Genomic DNA, 21,478 nt, shown 5'->3' with positions numbered 1-21,478 from the left:
CATCTCTGTGTCATTATTCTCTAACGTGTTTCTCTTCATGTCTAGTTGACTCACTACGCTCACGTACTTTAGTTCACATTCAGCTCAAACACTTCACTTTTTATTTATTTATTTACACAAGATGTTATTTGTCGGCGTCTCATTAGAAGAAATTAATTTCCTCCAGATGTCGATTTAATGGAGCATGAATATATATATTTATATATATATTTAAATATATATATTTATATATAAATGGACTTTAATGACAAACAGGAGCTGCAGGTTTAACGTGTCGACTACTTGAAGCTCCAGTTGAACTCAACGTTCACCTGGTTCAAATAAAAAAGCGATTTTAAAAGTAGAGTTTAAAGAATCCAAACACTTGAATGCAGATCAGAAGTCAGTAACAGAGTCTGATGCCGTCCTGGTGAACGTGCTGAGCGCTGATCTGACGCGTGAATGTGGATAATGAAGCCGTGATGGATGATGCAGCACTCGAGGCGCTAATCAGCAGATTAGCATGTAGCTTCCGTCTCTTCCATCATAAATAAACTGATGATGATGAAGAAGAAGAGAAGACAAAGGACCTGATGTGTAAAGTGGTGCAGAGCTGCTGCCATCTGCTGGTGAGACTCCGACGGCTTCAAACATAAAATCTGTTTTTACTGCAGAACAAACATTTCTCTGAAGATCAGATGATCTAAAGTCCCAAACCTGACCAGACTGCAATCATAACAATATTACTATTAATTATTAAAATACTAATGTATATTTTTATGTCTAACGGCCTTTATTTACAAGTTTAGTTTTTAATTGTAATCGTATTCAAACCATGTAAAACTCTATACTGATGTGTATTAAACACATACAAGCTGTTTGAAAGTCGTCATACTTCAGTGTTTTAAAGGATTAAAGAGTTATTAGAGTGTGAAGCGTTCATTCATTGAATAAATGACATCATGCAGAAAGAATCAGGCGACGTCATGTCGTACCTGTGAAACAGCTCAGCAGTTTATTTGACGGTAAAAAACAGAAAGAAGGAGCAGAGTGTTTGGCATGACAACAAAAACAAACCGTCGTATTGATCGTGAGGATCCGCTGCAGAAATAAAACCTCCACCTCCGACCCTCCGACCCTCCAACGGCCTGTTTCTGCACAACAGACCGAAGAAAAGGAGCCGACGTGGACCCGGCTCCAACGAGTCTGATGGACGTCGTAGCTGTGAGTGAGTTTAATGGTTCCAGTAGTGCTTCAAGGACCAGAAGACCACCAGAGTGGACCAGTGCTTCAAGGACCAGAAGACCACCAGAGTGGACCAGTGCTTCAAGGACCAGAAGACCACCAGAGTGGACCAGTGCTTCAAGGACCAGAAGACCACCAGAGTGGACCAGTGCTTCAAGGACCAGAAGACCACCAGAGTGGACCAGTGCTTCAAGGACCAGAAGACCACCAGAGTGGACCAGTGCTTCAAGGACCAGAAGACCACCAGAGTGGACCAGTGCTTCAAGGACCAGAAGACCACCAGAGTGGACCAGTGCAACGTTCATTCTACGAGCTCGAAGCAGAAAACATCTGGACTGAATGACGAGTTTCTATCTGCAGAACCATCAACGTTTAAAGGATAAGAGATATATATATATATATATGTATATATATACGTATCTATATACATATATATATATATATATATATATATATATATATATATATATATATATATATATATATATCTATATATGTGTATATATGTCCAAACTGAAGTCCGACCCACAGAGAAGCAGCAGGAGCTCTGATTGGCCAGACTCCTGCCAATACTTTGCAGCTGGCCAATCAGAGCTCAAGCAGCAGCTCGGTGAACTTTAATTATATAAAAATATTACTATTTATTATTAAAATACTAATATATATTTTTTACGTCTGATCGTCTTATTTTCTATGTACACAGGAGTTTTGGGTTTTTAAATTGTAATTATATATAAACAACGTAAAACTATAATTATGGCACCTGATGTGCATTAAACATAAATAAATGCTGTTTGAGTTGAAGGTTTATGTCTCGAGGAACAAAGATGGTGAGTAGAGAAGTCAAACAACACACATGATATGTTGCTCGTCTTCTCCTTTAAGCTTCCATCTCGACATCCGGTCCAGATGTTTACTGATGCTGCGTTCTGTGATCAGCCAAGACAAACAGAACCAGCTGTAGTGTTTGGTAATAAACATGAAATCTAATGAGACCGGCCGGTTGAAGACATGCTGAGAAACGCTGTAATACTGAAGAAAACAGAACAATCAGAACAGCAGATACGAGTCCACAGGATGAGCGTCACCAGCGTCCTCAGAGTTCATCGTAAAGGCCTCAGCGGAGATCGTTGGACATTCATTGGGTCGTACCATCTGATTGAGCAAGCAGGGGGGGGGGGCAATCACCTCGTCCTCTAGTCTGCCGTTCAAAGTGCACTCGGTTTGACGGAAATAATCAGAAAACGGTTTAACTTCCCACAGATCTACAAACCGCTCACTTAGAAGAAAGAGCGGGAAAAAAAAGGGGCGTTCAGGGGCTAAACGGTACATTAGCTGTGACGCTACGCTAACACCAGACTTCTGACATCCCAGCATGAGAGAGTGAGACATCTGAATACACATCGGTGTTTATAGATAGCTCTCTAATATATTAATGTACAAAATATAGAATCTGAAAATATCTGATGGGGTTTGTTTGGTGTTCTGAATGTCAAAATACAAAATGTCGAAGATTAGAAAAAGCTCTTCTTTGACATCTCCTTTGTGTGTTTCGTGCGTTTGTACGCTGATGATACTGTGGTGTTCCTGTGTGAGACGTGTGCGTCTGACGAGACGTTTTCCTGTAGAGAGACTCGTCTCTGAGGGACGTTCTCCTCAATCTGCTGATTACCGACGGGGTCAGATATATTGACCCGAGGACGGATTGGTGCCGCGGTGCTGGCTAGCTTTAGAGGTTCATACCTGGACCACGACGACATGGACGGAGACGTGTTTCTAACATACAGCACATTAAATCAAAATACATAAACGCGTTTCCTTCAGCAGAGAGAGGAGCCTCTGAGAAGATGAAATCTCTTCCGGAGCGTTGCTCCTTCTAGGGACGGAGACTCACAACATCTGTCTTTACGCTCTGGTCGGACATCTTTGGTCTCAGGTTCAGGTCTAGCTGGGCCTCATGGTCTGAGCTTTGGAGAGGAATCTCCTCGTCCGTCCTCCGTGTGGCCTCGGTTTAAGGAAAGGAATCGGCGCTGTGAGGAGTCTCAGTCCGCCGGAAACCATCAGAGGTCCACGAGCCCGCCAGAGGCTAACCCCCCCCCCCCCCCACGGTGAGTCCATCTCTCACTGAGCGGAGGTTAACTGCTCGGGGGTCCACTGGTGAGGAAGTAAGTCATCATCTCTCCTTTCCCCTTGACTGTGACCAGGCCTCTGTATTCCAGTGTGTAGTTGTAGGAGCTCAGGACCTGGTACATGTCAGCGGTCACCTGAGGACGCAGGAGAGGAAAAGGTCACGAGGAGGTCATCACATCTCTGCGTTTATCTGTGTTTTAACTGCATTAACTCAGTCGATGTCAAAAACATGCTCTAAAAATATTATATATGAATATTATTTTCCACTTTCACTGAGTTCACAAAGTGTTTCATCTCGTCCGTTCCAGAGCTTCTTTTCTGAGCATCATGACTTGTACAGTGAGCCTGTTTAGCTGCATTTGAACGGCGTCTCAGCTGCTGTGTGTGTGTGTGTGTGTGTGTGTGTGTGTGTGTGTGTGTGTGTGTGTGTGTGTGTGTGTGTGTGTGTGTGTGTGAAAACTAGAGATTATCGTCCGTCTGTAGACGAGATCTCAACATCACGATCACGTGTTGACGGCGTCTTCGTGTTCGTCAGTAAACCGCTGCTCATTGAATGTTGAGATGAAATGAAAAAGGTTCATTCTGTTCAAAGCTTTGAAGTTATTAAACTTTAATGATTTCACATCTGATGGAGCGAAACCAATACGGACGCTTTCAATTAACGTTTTTCATTAAATGGAACAGACTTTTTCATCTAGCCGTCATCTTTAAGCTATTTTGGTCAAAAATGAGAAATTCATCTAACGTGAGAAACTGCTTCTTCAGACACGTTTCAAACACTACGAGCTGACCTGAGGTCTGCAGACGCTGTAATGATGAAGATCAACATTAACGATAAACTCTGTCTTTGACTGTAACAGAATAAATGATTACTGACAAAATGCAGATTCTTATTACTAACTAAGGATGACATGTGGAGTAAAACATGTTTATCTAACTATTATTACAAATATTGTAAAATGATCTATATCGCTGCAAACTGTTAAATTAATCTCGGCTTTTCTTCTTTTTTCATCGAGTAATTGGTTTGAGTCATTTTTTAAAGAAAAACTGTCAAAATTCTCTGATTCCAGCTTCTGAAATGTGAATATTTTCCTCATTTTATCGACCAAATCAATGAATCAACAATGAAAACAATGATCTAATTGACTTGTATATGTAGATATTGTTGCAGCTCTTCACCTGGATCCTCTCCGGGACGCCCGTGCTGTCCATGCGACTCGCCACGTTCACCGTGTTCCCCCAGATGTCGTACTGAGGCTTCCGGGCTCCGATCACACCGGCGACCACGGGGCCGATGTTGAGACCTGAGAAAGAACAACAATTCACAAATAATAAAAATAAACAAAAAATAGATAAACTCTACCAAACCAGCTGGACTTGGATGCAAAAAAACCCCCAAAACTTGTTTGATAAAATAGTATTTATTGTGTCCGGGTCCTTTAAAATCACCTATTTTCATCTTGAAGTTGTTGAAGGAGTGCTCGTTGATGTACTTCATCTGGTCCATCATCCTCATGGCGTAGTCCGCCAGCGCGCGGATGTGCGAGCGGCCGACCTTGTCGTACGTGGAGTCGTTGAGGCCGGAGGCCGCCATGTAGGTGGAGCCGATGGTCTTGATCTTCTCCAGCTGGCGGAACTGGTCCTCACTGATGATCTGATGGTGGCACGAGAGGAAAACACACAACATCACCACCGTCTTAACGTCTCTATATTCACAGTCTTTATGTGAGTGAAGTCTCGTGAAGCACCACCAGCGCGCCTCTTCGTTTCCCGCCTCACCTCGTCAAAGTCGGCGATGATCTCGTTGAGCAGCCGCAGACACTCCACGCCCTCGTTGTTGGCCTCCAGCTCCACGTAGAACTCGGAGAAGTTGCTGATGCTGGCGAACATGACCGCCACGCACTCGCACGACTGGTAGTAGAGCTCGTCGTTGCGGCGCTCGCGCTGCAGGAAGTGGGCGGCGACGTCTTTGGGCAGGATGTTGTGGAGCAGACGGCGGTTGTAGGCCTGCAGCTCCTCCATCTCCTCCTTCTCCTCCGTGGCCTGTCGGGGTTCAGTGCAGAAGGTAGACTTTAAAACGTTACTTTTGTAGTGAAATATATCAACTACTGTTAAATGGATTGCCGTGAAAAGTAGGTACAGATGTTCGTGGTCCCCAGAGGATGAACCCTCATGACCTCTTTATGTAGCGCCACCAGCAGGTCGATTATTCAGTTAAATATCTTGGCATCTACCTGTCTATAAAAGACACGATAATGATAATGAGATGGACTACAGCTGACACAGAATAAACCTCTTGAGCCCGGCTATCTTTAGAGTAACACATGTTGAAACCAGGAAGCAAACTCCGGTTCTTTAAGAGAAGTCAAAGCTTCACGTGTCAAAGCTGCATTCTCTCTAGTGTCCACCAGGGGGCGACTCCTCTGGTTGTATAGAAGTCTATGAGAACATGACTCTACTTCTCTCTTGATTTATTACCTCAGTAAACATTGTAAACATGAGTTTATGGTCTCAATCTCTAGTTTCAAGTCTTCTTCAATACAGCATGATGTTCATTTAGTAAATGATGGTCCATTTAGAGTCACACAGACCATAAAGCAGGGGATGCTTTAGGGGCGGGGCTACACAGTGATTGACAGGTCTCTACCAGAGACGTAGTCCAGACATGGTCACTTCCTGTTCACTGGTTGCAAAAAAACCAAGATGGCGCACACACTGACCTGCAGCTTCCAGAGGAAGTCGAGTCTGGCCGTGGACTCCACCTGCTGGGCGTGAAGGTAGAGGGCGAGCACGAAGACGGTGATGACCACCGGGGTCACGATCTTCAGGGGAACCTTAGAGTCCACCACGCAGCTGGAGCTGGAGGTCAGACACACACACACACACACACACACACACACATTAGGTTTTCCTGTATGAGTGTAAAGATGAACTCTGCAGGAACACTGGGACACAAAGAACAAGCTGCCCTCTAAATCTTAGCTCATTAGCGTTAGCATCTGTTGCCAGCAGCTCATTAGCGTTAGCTGTTAGCTTAATCACATGACAGAGGTGATGCCTCCGGTCTCTGTGGCGATGGACGCTTCAGTCTCACCTTGTTCCATTCGTGCTCCCGCTGCAGAAGGGGAGGAACAGAGGAGAGCCAATCAGCTGTCAGAACATCTGCACACACACACACACACACACACACACACACACACACACACACACAGCAGCGATGACTCACCCATCGTCGATGGCGTTGGCCGTCACCAGCAGGTCCTGGTTGTCGAAGAGGTTGACTTTGGGCACCTCCATGATGAGGACGTAGAGCAGCTCGATGAAGAGCATGAGGAAGAGTTTCCCGATGCTGCTGATCTGCAGGAAGACGGAGCAGGCCAGCAGGCTGAGCAGCACACAGGACGAGAAGTACTGAGGGACGGAGAGACGGAGATAAGGTTTAATGTCTGGTAGTCAAGCTTTATGTTCTGTGATATAAAACACCCGATAAACCCACAACACAAGCGCTCATTTACACATCACCGAGCGAGCCAAACGTTAACATTTAAACCTGACATCACTCACACTCTGTTCTGCTGCTGCTCGCAAACAAAACCCCTCGTCTGCAGCGCTGACACCTCAGAACGTACAATTACAAGCGTCTCACTGTGAAGCATCGTTTTTGTTCTTTATGTCTCGAGGTTTCACTTTACAGCCACAAGAGACGGAGCAGAGAGAACGCGTTCGCCTCGTTTCAACCCGTGACTGATGATGTCATGCATGCAGAAGGCATCCATGATGTAAAGTACGTTAAAGGAATGGAGGAGGCGGACTCCAGAGATCAGGGCACACCTGTACCTCAGGTAGGCTGCAGATGAGGGCGTCGTCTCCACACGGGCTCAGCTGTGTGTCCAGGCTGTAGTTGAGGAAGTGGGCGTGGCATGCGTCGGCCACGCTGACGTTAAGCTCCGCCCTGATGCAGCTCCGCAGGTCCAGGCTGCTGCAGGTGAACTGGAGGAGGTCAAAGGTCAGTAAGGTTTCTAAGGAGAGTTGTTTTTTGAGATTATGAAAATGTTCTCCATTAGTCTTCTGTTGAACTCACAATGTTGATGAACGCAGAGAGAAAGACGACGATGATGGTGAAGACGCCCACCAGGGTGCTGTTCAGCCTGGACTGGACGATCCTCTTAGAGAGAGTCTGCAGAGCGACGGGGAACAGCTGGGAGCAGAGAGAGAGCAAAGACAGTCATATAGTTTCCATCGGTCACCTTCTCTGATATCTGATGAGAGGACTGACACCATGAATCATCTCCGGACGTTCAGTAGATGGAATAAAACCATCAATCATCTTCTCTAACGTCCCTCCAGACAGATGCATTAAAAGTGTTCACGCTGCTTCTACAAACAGGAAGAGGACGCATTGCTTTCTAAAGGTTTAAGGTCCGGCTGCAGAAAGCTGTGAAGAAGAGTGTAAACTACTGAGTGTTAGAAGCTTAAATACCACAAACAACCTACGTTAGATACGCTGCAATGATTCAGTTATATATATATACATATATATATATATAGTTTATTCTATTTACATTGGTTGACTAGAACAATGAGATATCATTTGTGATTTGTGTCATTTTAAAATCAGGAATATGGATTCATAGCATCAAACTAACGCCTGATGAAAGATTTAACAGATTTATCTTATGATTAATATATAAAAAACAATACGCAGCCCAACGCTGTTCCATTCTTTAATCTCTTATTAACAAAAGATCTGCACAAGTGTATTCTCTGTTCTTCATCACGAGCAGAGACTCACCCCAAAGCAGCAGTACACGGTGGAGACGAACATGACCGCCGTCAGGATGACGAGGATGGTGATGAAGAAGCCGATCATCAGACTGGAGCTGCAGACGTCATCGTGTTGATAGAGTAGAATACATAGGATACATTAATGTCTTTATGCTCTTTGACCTTGTGCTGATGTAAACAGGAATAATGTGTGTGAGACAGGAGGCCTGAGAGAGGTATTCAGGAACAAAAGATGAGGGGAGTGGTGAGAAGAAAGGTGAATAAAGAAGAAGGCTGAAGGAGATCAACACTGAGAGATGGTCGGAGTGGAAGAGAGAACAAAAGAAGAGAGGACGGTTTGAATCTGTCTGCTGCTCGTCTGCAACGATTCTGATTCAATCTTCTCATTAAAGCTCATCTATTCAGCTTCTTCTGGTGATTTTATTCACTTATGAAATGGTTTAAGGCTAAAGATGTGAGAACTTGCAAAGGATACTATAAAGACTTAAGTAATGTGCAGTGTAGTATGTCATAAAAAGTCATAAAAAATCATAAAAAGTAAAAGTATAATATTCCATAAAAAGTTATAAAAAGTCATAAAAAGTAATAGCAAATCATAAAAAGTCATAAAAAGTAAAAGTATAATATTCCATAAAAAGTTATAAAAAGTCATAAAAAGTCATAAAAAAATCATAAAAAGTCATAAAAAGTCAAAGTATAATATTCCATAAAGTTATAAAAAGTCATAAAAAATCATAAAAAGTAATAGCAAATCATAAAAAGTCATAAAAAGTAAAAGTATAATATTCCATAAAAAGTTATAAAAAGTTATAAAAAGTCATAAAAAGTCATGAAAAAATCATAAAAAGTCATAAAAAATCAAAGTATAATATTCCATAAAGTCATAAAAAGTCATAAAAAGTCATAAAAAGTCATAAAAAATCATAAAAAGTAAAAGTATAATATTCCATAAAAAGTTATAAAAAGTCATAAAAAGTAATAGCAAATCATAAAAAGTCATAAAAAGTAAAAGTATAATATTCCATAAAAAGTTATAAAAAGTCATAAAAAGTCATAACAAATCATAAAAAGTCATAAAAAGTAAAAGTATAATATTCCATAAAAAGTTATAAAAAGTCATAAAAAGTCATAACAAATCATAAAAAGTCATAAAAAGTAAAAGTATAATATTCCATAAAGTTATAAAAAGTCATAAAAAGTCATAAAAAGTAATAACAAATCATAAAAAGTAAAAGTATAATATTCCATAAAAAGTTATAAAAAGTCATAAAAAGTCATAATAATCATAAAAAGTAAAAGTATAATATTTCACAAAAAGTCATACAAAATCATAACAAATCATAAAAAAATCACAAAAAGTCATAAAAAGTCATAACAAATCATAAAAAGTCATAACAAATCATAAAAAGTAAAAGTATAATATTCCATAAAAAGTTATAAAAAGTCATAAAAAGTCATAACAAATCATAAAAAGTCATAAAAAGTAAAAGTATAATATTCCATAAAAAGTTATAAAAAGTCATAAAAAGTCATAACAAATCATAAAAAGTCATAAAAAGTAAAAGTATAATATTCCATAAAAAGTCATAAAAAGTCATAACAAATCATAAAAAGTCATAACAAATCATAAAAAGTAAAAGTATAATATTCCATAAAAAGTTATAAAAAGTCATAACAAATCATAAAAAGTCATAAAAAGTAAAAGTATAATATTCCATAAAAAGTTATAAAAAGTCATAAAAAGTCATAATAATCATAAAAAGTAAAAGTATAATATTTCACAAAAAGTCATACAAAATCATAAAAAATCATAAAAAATCACTAAAAGTCATAAAAAGTCATAACAAATCATAAAAAGTAAAAGTATAATATTCCATAAAAAGTTATAAAAAGTCATAAAAAGTTAAAAAAAGTCATAAAAAGTCATAACAAATCATAAAAACTCATAAAAAGTAAAAGTATAATATTCCATAAAAAGTTATAAAAAGTCATAAAAAGTCATAACAAATCATAAAAAGTCATAAAAAGTAAAAGTATAATATTCCATAAAAAGTTATAAAAAGTCATAAAAAGTCATAAAAAGTCATAAAAAGTCATAACAAATCATAAAAAGTCATAAAAAGTAAAAGTATAATATTCCATAAAAAGTTATAAAAAGTCATAAAAAGTCATAAAAAGTCATAACAAATCATAAAAAGTCATAAAAAGTAAAAGTATAATATTCCATAAAGTTATAAAAAGTCATAAAAAGTCATAACAAATCATAAAAAGTAAAAGTATAATATTCCATAAAAAGTTATAAAAAGTCATAACAAATCATAAAAAGTCATAAAAAGTAAAAGTATAATATTCCATAAAAAGTTATAAAAAGTCATAAAAAGTCATAATAATCATAAAAAGTAAAAGTATAATATTTCACAAAAAGTAATACAAAATCATAAAAAATCACTAAAAGTTATAAAAAGTCATAACAAATCATAAAAAGTCATAAAAAGTAAAAGTATAATATTCCATAAAGTTATAAAAAGTCATAAAAAGTCATAACAAATCATAAAAAGTCATAACAAATCATAAAAAGTCATACAAAATCATAAAAAATCACAAAAAGTCATAAAAAGTCATAAAAAGTCAAAATATAATATTCCATAAAAATTATAAAAAGTCATAAAAAGTCATAAGAAATCATAAAAAGTTTGTATAATATTTCACAAAAAGTCATACAAAATCATAAAAAATCTAAAAGTCATAAGTCAAAATATAACATTTCATAAAAAGTCAGTCATAAAAAGTCATAATATTGTAATATAGTAATCAATTCACGTTTGAGGCATACATTCTGTTTCTTTGATGTGTTCTTGGTTCTGTCTGTATTGTCTACAGTAGACAGTGAACAGTCTCACTCACCTTCTATGTGGATGAAAAACATCTGTAATTTAAAAGCATCATATTTCATGCACATTTGAACCAAACACCCAGATTCATTATTTAAAATCTAAGTGAGGTTGTTACAAGTTCTCATTGCCTCACTTTTTGTAGATAATAGCGGACGCTATAGCGTTAGCATAAGTTGTACAAATGGATGATGATGATGGTGATGGTGATGATGGTCGTCAGTTTGGTAAAAATGAAAGAGTCTGTGAGGAGCCAATGGCTGTCGCCCTGTTTCTAGTTAGAGTCGGTGATGGAGGTGTATTTTAGTGTTTGTAAAGCGCTGACTCACGGCGGAACGATGACGATCTGGATGCAGCAGATGAAGAGAAAGACGAGGGAGGCGCAGGCCACGTAGGCCCCGAACCTGGAGTCCACCTGTTTGGAGTACTGCAGGAGAACCAAACAACATTTTAACAACTTCTTCATCTCTGAACCTCTGAAGAGTGAAGTCAAAGCTTCACGTGTTAAAGCTGCATTCTCTCTAGTGTCCACCAGGGGGCGACTCCTCTGGTTGTATAGAAGTCTATGAGAAAATGACTCTACTTCTCTCTTGATTTATTACCTCAGTAAACATTGTAAACATGAGTTTATGGTCTCAATCTCTAGTTTCAAGTCTTCTTCAATACAGCATGATGTTCATTTAGTAAATGATGGTCCATTTAGAGTCAAACAGACCATAAAGCAGGGGATGCTTTAGGGGCGGGGCTACACAGTGATTGACAGGTCTCTACCAGAGACGTATACGGCGTCTCTAGGTCGCTCCTCCTCAGTCCTGATATGGTCACTTCCTGTTCACTGGTTGCATGAACACTTTAAAACACCATGCTGGCAGATGTGACTTTTGGCTTTTCTTGTAAATTAACTGTATTCTTGAATTAAAATGGCTTCACACTTGAAAGAACAACTTTCTCTCAAAGTGCTTGATTCTCTAAAGAGCATCTCTACAGTAGAAAGCAAGAACTTTAAGGCCTCAAGTGATGATCTGGTGAAATCCTAAATTAATATAATGTGCATAATGATCTGAGTCTATACGATGAAGATGAGATCATCCACAACAAGCTGGAGACTCTCAGAAAGTCTTCACTTCCTGACGCATTTACCAGGAAGCACTCACAGCGTCCTGAGCTCTGACCCTTCTTCTTCAGCCTGTCCTTCACTGTCTGAAGTAGTCTTCCTCACTCCTTCAGCAGCCGCCTCCTCCCTCCTTAAACCCCAGTTCCTCCTTTTTCTCCGTTAAACTTTACTTTGACCGACTTCCTCCAGGGACGGAGCGAGAGAAGAGCTTTCTGCACCGAAAAGATTGCTTGTCACGACCGATTATGTGCTGGCAGTGTGTGTGTGTGTGTGTGTGTGTGTGTGTGTGTGTGTGTGTGTGTGTGTGTGTGAGTGTGTGTGTGTGTGTGTGAGTGTGTGTGTGTGAGTGTGTGTGTGTGTGAGTGTGTGTGTGTGTGAGTGTGTGTGTGAGTGTGTGTGAGTGTGTGCGTGTGTGTGAGTGTATGTCACACTGTGTGAGTGTGTGTGTGTGAGTGTGTGTGTGAGTGTGTGTGAGTGTGTGTGAGTGTGTGCGTGTGTGTGAGTGTATGTCACACTGTGTGTGTGTGTGTGCGTGCGTGCGTGCGTGTGTGCGTGCGTGAGTGTGTGTCTGTGTGTGCGTGTGTGTGTGAGTGTGTGTGTGCGCGTGTGTGTGTGAGTGTGTGAGTGTGTGTGTATGTGTGTGTGTGTGTGTGACTGTGTGTGTGTGCGTGTGAGTGTGCGTGCGTGTGAGTGCGTGCGTGCGTGCGTGTGTGTGTGTGACTGTGTGAGTGTGAGTGTGCGTGCGTGCGTGCGTGCGTGCGTGCGTGCGTGCGTGCGTGTGTGTGTGAGTGTGTGTGTGTGTGTGTGTGTCCTGTCCTCACCTTCTTCTCCAGGTCCGGCTCTCTGAAGGTCAGCAGGAACTTCTTCACGTGCTCCGATCGGAGCCGGTCGATGCTGCGAGCGTCGATGGCTCGGCCGAGGAACTCGTCCACCTCGTCCTCCGGGTTCAGGTTCTCCTGCGTGTTCCTGAAATTGAAATGCCTGAATGACACAAAGATGAGAGCCGGTGACACATTCACGTCTCAGGACCGCTGACAGAAAAAGGCTTCATGCTCATTTACTACAACCTGCACGGTCGCTGGTGCAGCAGCGGATCATAACACCAACAAATAGAACTTCTAGATCTCTGGTCAGACTAACTATTGATCATTAATGATCCATATTAACAGATATCGATCGATTACAGCAGCTGGTCTACAAGGATCCAGACTATCATCACTGCAACACTCTGAAGTCTGTAAACCATCAGAATACTGTAGAGAGTATTTAATGAAGTATAATAATGAGCTTAGAGCGCGTGTTAGGAAGTCTGATATCTGTTTCATGTGAAAACATCTCATCACAACAGACACAAATGATTATGAACAGAGTTTAAATGTCTTGAATCTGCTGCAGATAAAGAGAAATAATACAAACGTACGCGACCAGATTAAACTGAAACAACGTGGTTCATAGTTTAACACACAAACAAAGAGTTCATCCTGATAAAGGAGAAACGTCCTCGTGGATAAATGTGTTCAGTGTTAACAGTCAGTGAGGTTTTCCTTTCAGGGCTCGTGTGTGTTATTCACACATTCACACATTCACTCATTCACTCATTCACTCATTCACACACAGAGACGTGACTCACTTGTCTTTCGGGTCTTCAAATCCCTGAAAGACAGAAAGAGAGAAGTCAGCTGGAGATTAAACTGGACTCACTTTGTTTTATTGTTATTGAAACACAACGATCATTAAGGAGAATTTTATTATTATTACTGTTCTTGTTCCTCCGTTAGTCCAAAGATAAAATGATTTTTATTTTAAAATAAAATGTAAAAATGAATAAATTTGAATAAATTTGAAATCAAATCTATGAGGCGAGCAGAGAAGAATCACATGACATGACGAGAGTGATGTCATGCAGATAAACTGGCTGATTGATGACATCATCACTGTGTTGGTCTAGTCGTGATGCTTCTGTTTCATAGACTTTTATTTTGAAGAGAAAATCAAGACCACAGAGAGAAACATGTGACTGCTTTGTGGGTTCAAAGGATTAAAAGATGGAGGTCATGATGTCGTTGTTCTGGGGGGGGGGGGGGGGGGGGGTGCTCCTCCTCACCATCCTCTTCATCTCCTTGGACACCTGGTTGCCGCCCAGGTGGTTGTAGAAGGGCCGGTCGGTCCAGTGGCCGCTGTGGTGCGTCACTGAGTTGGTCCTCTGACGGTTCATCTTGGCGATCATCGCCTTCTCCTCCTTCTGCAGGAAGCAAAACACAGAAGAGTTCATGAACTAAACCGAAGATGAACTGAGTTTACAGACACAAATAATCTACGAGAGCAAGAGCATCATATCTATACGCACCGTGTACTTCCATTGAGTAACAAAGTACAAGTACTGTACTGAAGTACACACTTGTGTTTTGTAACATTTAGGAGGAATATTGCACTTTTTACTGCTTCATATTTATTAGACAAAGACGTTTAGTTCATATTTCTGTATTTTTACTGAAGTACTTCTTTTGGAGTACTGGTGGTGGTACTTCAGTAAATACTTCTTCCACATCTGTCCTTCTCTCCTTCATCACCAGATGTTTTCCATCAGAGCTGAGATCCATCACTGGGACTCGGATAGAAGTTACTAACAAAAGGCCCTTCAAAATAAAGTGCCTTTATATCTTCAATCACACTACAGTTTAGCAACTGGAGGAACACACTTTCAAAATAAAGCAATAGAATATGAATCTCAAAGTTTCACCAGCATCTAAAGTGATTTCTGTCCATTTGTTTTCATTGCTGGTTTTAAAGTTTAGTCGTTTTCATCATTAACAGAATATGAATCATATTCTACACAGAACAGCCTCGAACCAAAGACACCACCTCAAATAAAAAGCTAAATGGCATTTTAATTGTTCACCTTTGTTCTATTTTGGATATTTTTAAATCTCAGAAGTAAAATGTATTTGAATATTTTCTCTCTTTATTATCAGTGAAGGTAATGATGGTTCTCTCTGTGTGCAAACAGCTGATCTGATGAAGGACTCGTGCAGACCATAATAAACACAGATGGACTCTCAGTGTTCACATTATTCAGCTCCCTGAAGCAGACGTTAATAAAAGCTCCATTAGAGATGTATCGCTGCGTGTCTTCATGCTCGGGAACATTTCTTGTAATATTCAAAGATGTTTTGCAGAGATGTCGATGTTTCATTTCTTACAGATCTGATAACACAGCCGCTCACTGGCTGCAGGAAACAAACACTCATCAGACACAATCTGCCTTCTGACTCGGAACACGAGCAGCAAATCCACGAAGAAGAGCGGAAGCCATCGCTTCACATGACGCGCTATCTTCAGCCGCAGCTCGTGATGCTGCCGGAGGACAAAGACGAGGCCGTTCCTCTCTGAACCCGGTCCACACGGGACCAGAACCACGTCTCTAAACAGCGCTGTGAGCAGGAAGTTAAGAAGAGTTTATAATGATGATCCACAGCCACACAGCGGGTCTGTCGTCATGTTGTTTCAAGCTTTAACTTCAGCTTCATGTGCTGCAGCGTTAAAGACGACTGACGCGTGTTTGAGGATACTTCAGGGCTCCTCGTTACCGAGAGCTCTTAAAGAAAACTTCTTCATAAAAACCTGAATATTGAATATTGAACTCTTCTGCATGAACGAATAGCGCACCTGTGCAAGCTCGAGTGTATTGATCGTATTGATTGTATGCATAAAGGTTTTTAAATATTTAAATAGTTTATTGTCAACAGTTTTTTCATTCTTGGTTCACCGCGAAGGCGCGAGAGACAAATAAAGTTTTCTTCAAGAATTCAAGGAAACTCGTCTGTTTGATGTTCAAATGATGATCTCGTGGGAGAAGAATTCCTTTAAGCTCATCGTCTTCACTTCCTCAAGAAAGTAGCAAATAGCAGCTAAAGAGTCAGATATGGACGGACCTCAAAGAAGAGAGAATATTGGACTCCTGGTCATGAAGTGGACAGAAAGACTGATGGGATGAAATGATTCTGTGAGTAATGTTTGCTGACCGAGCAGCCATGCGGAGTAATTCTGCCCCCTAGTGGATCAGACCGATGCACGCAGCTTTACATCCTACTGAGGATCCGTAGGAGGCCCGTACCCTTTTCTGACTGCAGCCCACAATGAGGTAGGTTTCTATGTTGTGCGTCTTCAGGTAGGCGTTTCTTTCCCCCCCCTCTCCGTCCTCCACGTCGTAGTCCCCGTTCAGATAGTTCAGAGTGGCCTTGGTGATGTGGATCCGCCTGAAATGACACAAACGCACATAAACGTTTAATCCAACGTGTTTGAAATCCACAGCGCTGCCGTCAACAGACGAGGTGTGGCGTCACGGACCCGGCCTGGCCCCCGGCCTCCATCTGATTGGCCAGAGTGACGTCGTTGGACCAGACGTCGAACTGCCACTTCCTGAGTCCCAGCACGCCGCAGTGCACGCGGCCGCTGTGGATGCCCACCCGCATGTTCACGTTGACCCCGGTGACCTCACGAACCAGCCTGCAGGGAAGACACGAGACATGAACACGAGCAGCGCACCTGAGCACGAGTTTCAAATAGTTCAATCAGTGGAAACACGTCTGTTTGATGCTCATATTTGTGTGTGAAGAATTCCTTTAAGGCTCATGGTTTTCAGTTTTTAAAGATTTTAACCAATAAATACTCGCTTTTACAAAGATTCTATGTTTCTCGTCATCAAACAGTTTCTCTGCACATTTTACAGGAAACTTCGTCCTGAAGACTGTGAAAGTGAAGATTTAGGAGAATTGCAAAAAGCTTCTGTTTGAGCTGTGAATCCACTGATAAACTCATAAACTCCTGCACTGCAACAGCTATTTAAAGAAAGCCATTTCATTATTGGAACATGGTTGTTATTTAGTTCTGAATATTCAAACAGCATCTTCTGTGCACCACCTGACACGGCGATGGCAGTGAAAGCAGATATATTGTGCAGCTCTGCTGTAGCCTCAGATAAAGACAGAGGCAGCCGTGATGTCTGGCTTTACTGCAACAAGACTGACAGCAGCTTTTAATGATCAGACGAATGACCCGAGTGGACTGAAACATTCCTCATCGCTGCAGCCGTGCAGTCCTTATGATTAGATTACGGTAAGTACGCCGATAACGCTGAGACTAACTGCTGCGACTGAAGACCACCTCTGAGTTCATCGCTCTGCTTTTGCAAAATGCAAACCGATAAAACAGCTTTCTCGAGAACCGTTCATCCGAACAACTTCACACTGGACTTCACCCGTCCTCGGGTTCTGATTAACTCGCCCGCCGAGTCTGAAGTCGATCGGCTGAACGGTTGGTGAGAAAATCAAAGAACAGACGCACAGACTTTTAGTTAGTTAGTTAGAAAAGTAGCAGTAACTCTCAGGGAAAAGTTCAACATTTTTGTTTGAAAATGTTTTGGACCAGGCTAGCTGTTCCCCCCTGTTTACAGTCTTTGTGCTAAGCTAAGCTAGCAGGCGGCTAGCTGTGGCTTTAAAGCAGGGGATGCTTTAGGGGCGGGGCTACACAGTGATTGACAGGTCTCTACCAGAGACGTATACAGTGTCTCTACGTCGCTCCTCCTCAGTCCATATATGGTCACTTCCTGTTCTTATATTCAGTCTATCATCTGAAGCAGATCAGCTGCAACGGCTTAGAAACTTGAGATGAAATTAAAACCATTGAGCAGCAGAGATCCGTCTACACGTCACATCGTTCACAACCAGAATCCCTGAATCAGCCTCCAGCCTTAAACTTTAACCTCGAGAGGAACAGTGACATCAGGTGGTAGTTTTCCTTCTGTTCATTCCCAGGCGCTAATTAAAAATGAGTAGTATTTGGACCCTTTAACATCTGATGTTATTTATTACAATTCCCACAGCTTATAAATAATCCTCATGAGACACAAAACTGCATCTGGAAATCATCCATCCAGCGGTTTTCCCACCGACCGACCTGCACGTTACCATCTAACATATTTAGCCTTTTGTTTACTGCAGTCTCACGCTAAAGAACACCAACTGAATCAAGAACTCCAGTGTGATGTTCCCCTGGTCTAGGAAAGCCCTCTCAGTATTTATGAGTCTCTTTAAAAACCAGAAACCAGAGAAGTAAAGGTCTTTACACACCGGGGGGGGTTTGAGTTCCCTCTGGTAAACAGTCACAGTGTATATGTTTAGGACTTTTATTGTGAAAGGTAAGAAGGGAAGGAGTGGATCTGGTCTGTTCTTCCTTTGTCGTGGTTGATAGTAATACTTACGAGATGGCCTCGATCATGTCCATCCCCATCTCCACGCAGCAGTGGGCGTGGTCGGCTCTGGCCTCCGGCAGCCCGGACACACAGTAGTAGCAGTCTCCCAGGATCTTGATCCGCAGACAGTGGTTCTCCTGTCAGGAGAGAAGAACAAGTGCACCAACTCATTACCTCCCGAGGACACAGTGAACTGTACAGCTTGTTCCATCCCCACCAGGCGACAACCTGAAGAGTGAAGTCAAAGCTTCACGTGTTAAAGCTGCATTCTCTCTAGTGTCCACCAGGGGGCGACTCCTCTGGTTGTATAGAAGTCTATGAGAAAATGACTCTACTTCTCTCTTGATTTATTACCTCAGTAAACATTGTAAACATGAGTTTATGGTCTCAATCTCTAGTTTCAAGTCTTCTTCAATACAGCATGATGTTCATTTAGTATAAAGGTTTTACAATCACAACTTTGCATGTTTAAAATAATTTACTCCACAATTTATTTTAGAAGTTACGCATACACATAAACACGCTTGTGTGTGTGTGTGTGTGTGTGTGTGTGTGTGTGTGTGTGTGTGTGCGTGTGTGTGTCTGCAGGGCTTGGGAGAATGCTGTGTCTCATGATAGCCACCTGAGTATCTCTGTAGCACATGGCTCGGGGAAAATACAAAAAGACCCACTGTGTAAAGAGCCCAGTGTTTGTGTGTGTGTGTGTGTGTGTGTGTGCGTGTGTGTGTGTGTGCGTAATACACATACAAGGTACATCTGGCGTGGACATAAAAGTGTTGATTCTGCTTCACCACGCCACGCTGCCCGTTTAACTCATGAATATTGATGAGCCCGTCAGCTCACCCTTTCATAAACATGAGTCACACATCGATCATTAGCTGCACAAACAATGAAGCTTCTGGATCAATATTCATGAAGCTGCCGCTCAGATTATTAGCACATGTGCAATAAACACAAGTCTGGCTGCAGGATGTTGTAGCTCTGTGCACACGTCTGTATTCATGCTAGCGTGGGCTGATGTGTGTTATCACTATAGCTGTGCTATTGTTCAACCTTTTTTAGTTACATTTTTGTAATATATAAAGATATATATCTATATATAATATATATAGATATCTCGCTCTCTCTCGCTATATACATATATATATATATATCATCTTGTGTAATTGAACACCTTTCTACGTATATGTGTGTTACATTTTCTGCTCATTGACTTGTTAACTTAATAATAATCTTTTGACATTTGCATTGGATGTATTTTAATTATTGTCAAACAAACAAAGAACATTTTGTACCAAATGAAGCCCAGTTTGTGGCCTTCACCTACAGCATGCGTGTGTGTGTGTGTGTGTGATTGCATTCTTACCGCTGCCAGCTTGTCAAAGCGGGCGAAGAGTTCGTTAAGCGTCATCACGAGCTCCTGCGCTGTGCACTGGGACGCCAGGCTGGTGAAACCCTTGATGTCTGCAAACAAGATGCTGCAGAAACACAAAGACGAGAGAGACAGAATTCAAACTCATGGGGGTTCAGATTAAGATGGAATTATGCTTGAGAGATTGAGACCATAAACTCATGTTTACAACGTTTACTGAGGTAATAAATCAAGAGAGAAGTAGAGTCATTTTCTCATAGACTTCTATACAACCAGAGGAGTCGCCCCCTGGTGGACACTAGAGAGAATGCAGCTTTAACACGTGAAGCTTTGACTTCACTTTAAAGAACCGGAGTCTGACGCCGGCTTTAAATACAGGGACTTGTTCGGGGTGGCTGATTAAATGACCCAAGTCAAGATGCACCACTGAAGCCTCTGAAGGAGATGAAAGCTGTGAGATTGTGGTTGAAGCAGCTTTGAGCAGCCACGTCTAAATGGAACACAACGCCTGTAATCTGGCGATAAACGTTCTTGATATCGCATTTTTTGTGCTAATGAGGTCTTGTCCTGGCAAAATGGAGAGAGTGTGTTAGAGAGACTTAATACATTTCCTGAGAACACGGTAAACTGATACAGCAGAGGTTGTCTCTTTTTGTGATGGAGGCATTTTCATTACTCAGATGATGTCACCGGGGCTGAATCGTTTCTCTCAGAAGGAAACGAGGACAAAGAGCGCCGTCAGGTAGAGAACACTCAGCATTCAGTTACAATCAATTCATTTGTACAGCCCCAAAATCACAAAACTGCCTCTGAGGGTTTAAAATCTGAACATCCGATAAACGACTCGTCTCTGTACTTTAGCCGTGGGGGGGGGGGGGGGGGGGGGGGGGGGGAGGTCGACCTCATGCACACTCACACACAGAGAAAAAAAAAGCTGGTTCCTGAACGCCTCCAGTGGTTCTGTGAAGCATCATAACCTTTTACCGCACAACGTCACGTCCCTCGCTCTGCACGTCTTCCTTCAATAAGCCTTTCTATTCTCTGGTCACCGATTGGCTCCTGAGGGGGAAGCATGTGACGGACTTCACATGGTCAGAAGGCGGCACCGTGCCGTGTGTCTCTAGCTGCTGGATGTCCTGTTTAACACCGATCCCCAGCGATCAATATACTTTAAATAACCTTTTTTTTAATTTATGTACTTTTGTTTGTGAGTGTGTGTGTATTTATATGGATATTTGTGTATTAATGTGTAGATTGAAATGTGTCCCACTGTCTAACCTCATTCCACACCCGTCACTCACCCAAATAACCGGAACACACATAAGATGGAGACGCCGTATACGTCTCTCACAGTAAGCCCCGCCCTAAAGCATCCCCTGCTTTATGGTCTGTTTGACTCTAAATGGACCATCATTTACTAAATGAACATCATGCTGTATTGAAGAAGACTTGAAACTAGAGATTGAGACCATAAACTCATGTTTACAATGTTTACTGAGGTAATAAATCAAGAGAGAAGTAGAGTCATTTTCTCATAGACTTCTATACAACCAGAGGAGTCGCCCCCTGGTGGACACTAGAGAGAATGCAGCTCTAACACGTGAAGCTTTGGCTTCTCTTTAAAGAACCGGAGGTTGTCGCCTGGAACACATTCACAGCTGGATTATAAAATGCCAGATTAACAGAACCAGCAGTTTACTATGTAGAAG

General features: G+C 41.4%; 1 protein-coding gene across 1 annotated transcript in view; it reads right to left on the bottom strand.

The window, feature by feature from the left end:
- Positions 1–3,359: 3,359 nt before the first annotated feature.
- Positions 3,360–21,478, bottom strand: part of adcy5 (adenylate cyclase 5) — a gene marked incomplete at both ends in the record, with an annotated part of 54,124 nt that continues 36,005 nt past the window's right edge. Inside the window, 17 exons of the mRNA XM_079170318.1 lie at positions 3,360–3,488; positions 4,537–4,661; positions 4,807–5,011; positions 5,137–5,400; positions 6,078–6,216; positions 6,584–6,768; positions 7,195–7,347; positions 7,439–7,555; positions 8,150–8,237; positions 11,363–11,460; positions 12,969–13,113; positions 13,778–13,800; positions 14,252–14,389; positions 16,262–16,403; positions 16,495–16,653; positions 18,407–18,534; positions 19,764–19,875. Of these exons, the coding sequence (XP_079026444.1) occupies positions 3,360–3,488; positions 4,537–4,661; positions 4,807–5,011; positions 5,137–5,400; positions 6,078–6,216; positions 6,584–6,768; positions 7,195–7,347; positions 7,439–7,555; positions 8,150–8,237; positions 11,363–11,460; positions 12,969–13,113; positions 13,778–13,800; positions 14,252–14,389; positions 16,262–16,403; positions 16,495–16,653; positions 18,407–18,534; positions 19,764–19,875 (2,350 nt within the window). The remainder of the gene's footprint in view (positions 3,489–4,536; positions 4,662–4,806; positions 5,012–5,136; positions 5,401–6,077; positions 6,217–6,583; positions 6,769–7,194; positions 7,348–7,438; positions 7,556–8,149; positions 8,238–11,362; positions 11,461–12,968; positions 13,114–13,777; positions 13,801–14,251; positions 14,390–16,261; positions 16,404–16,494; positions 16,654–18,406; positions 18,535–19,763; positions 19,876–21,478) is intronic.

Source organism: Pholis gunnellus (assembly GCF_910591455.1).
Source record: "Pholis gunnellus genome assembly, chromosome: 12".
Lineage (NCBI taxonomy): Eukaryota > Metazoa > Chordata > Actinopteri > Perciformes > Pholidae > Pholis > Pholis gunnellus.
This window is presented reverse-complemented; position numbering and strand designations above follow the sequence as displayed.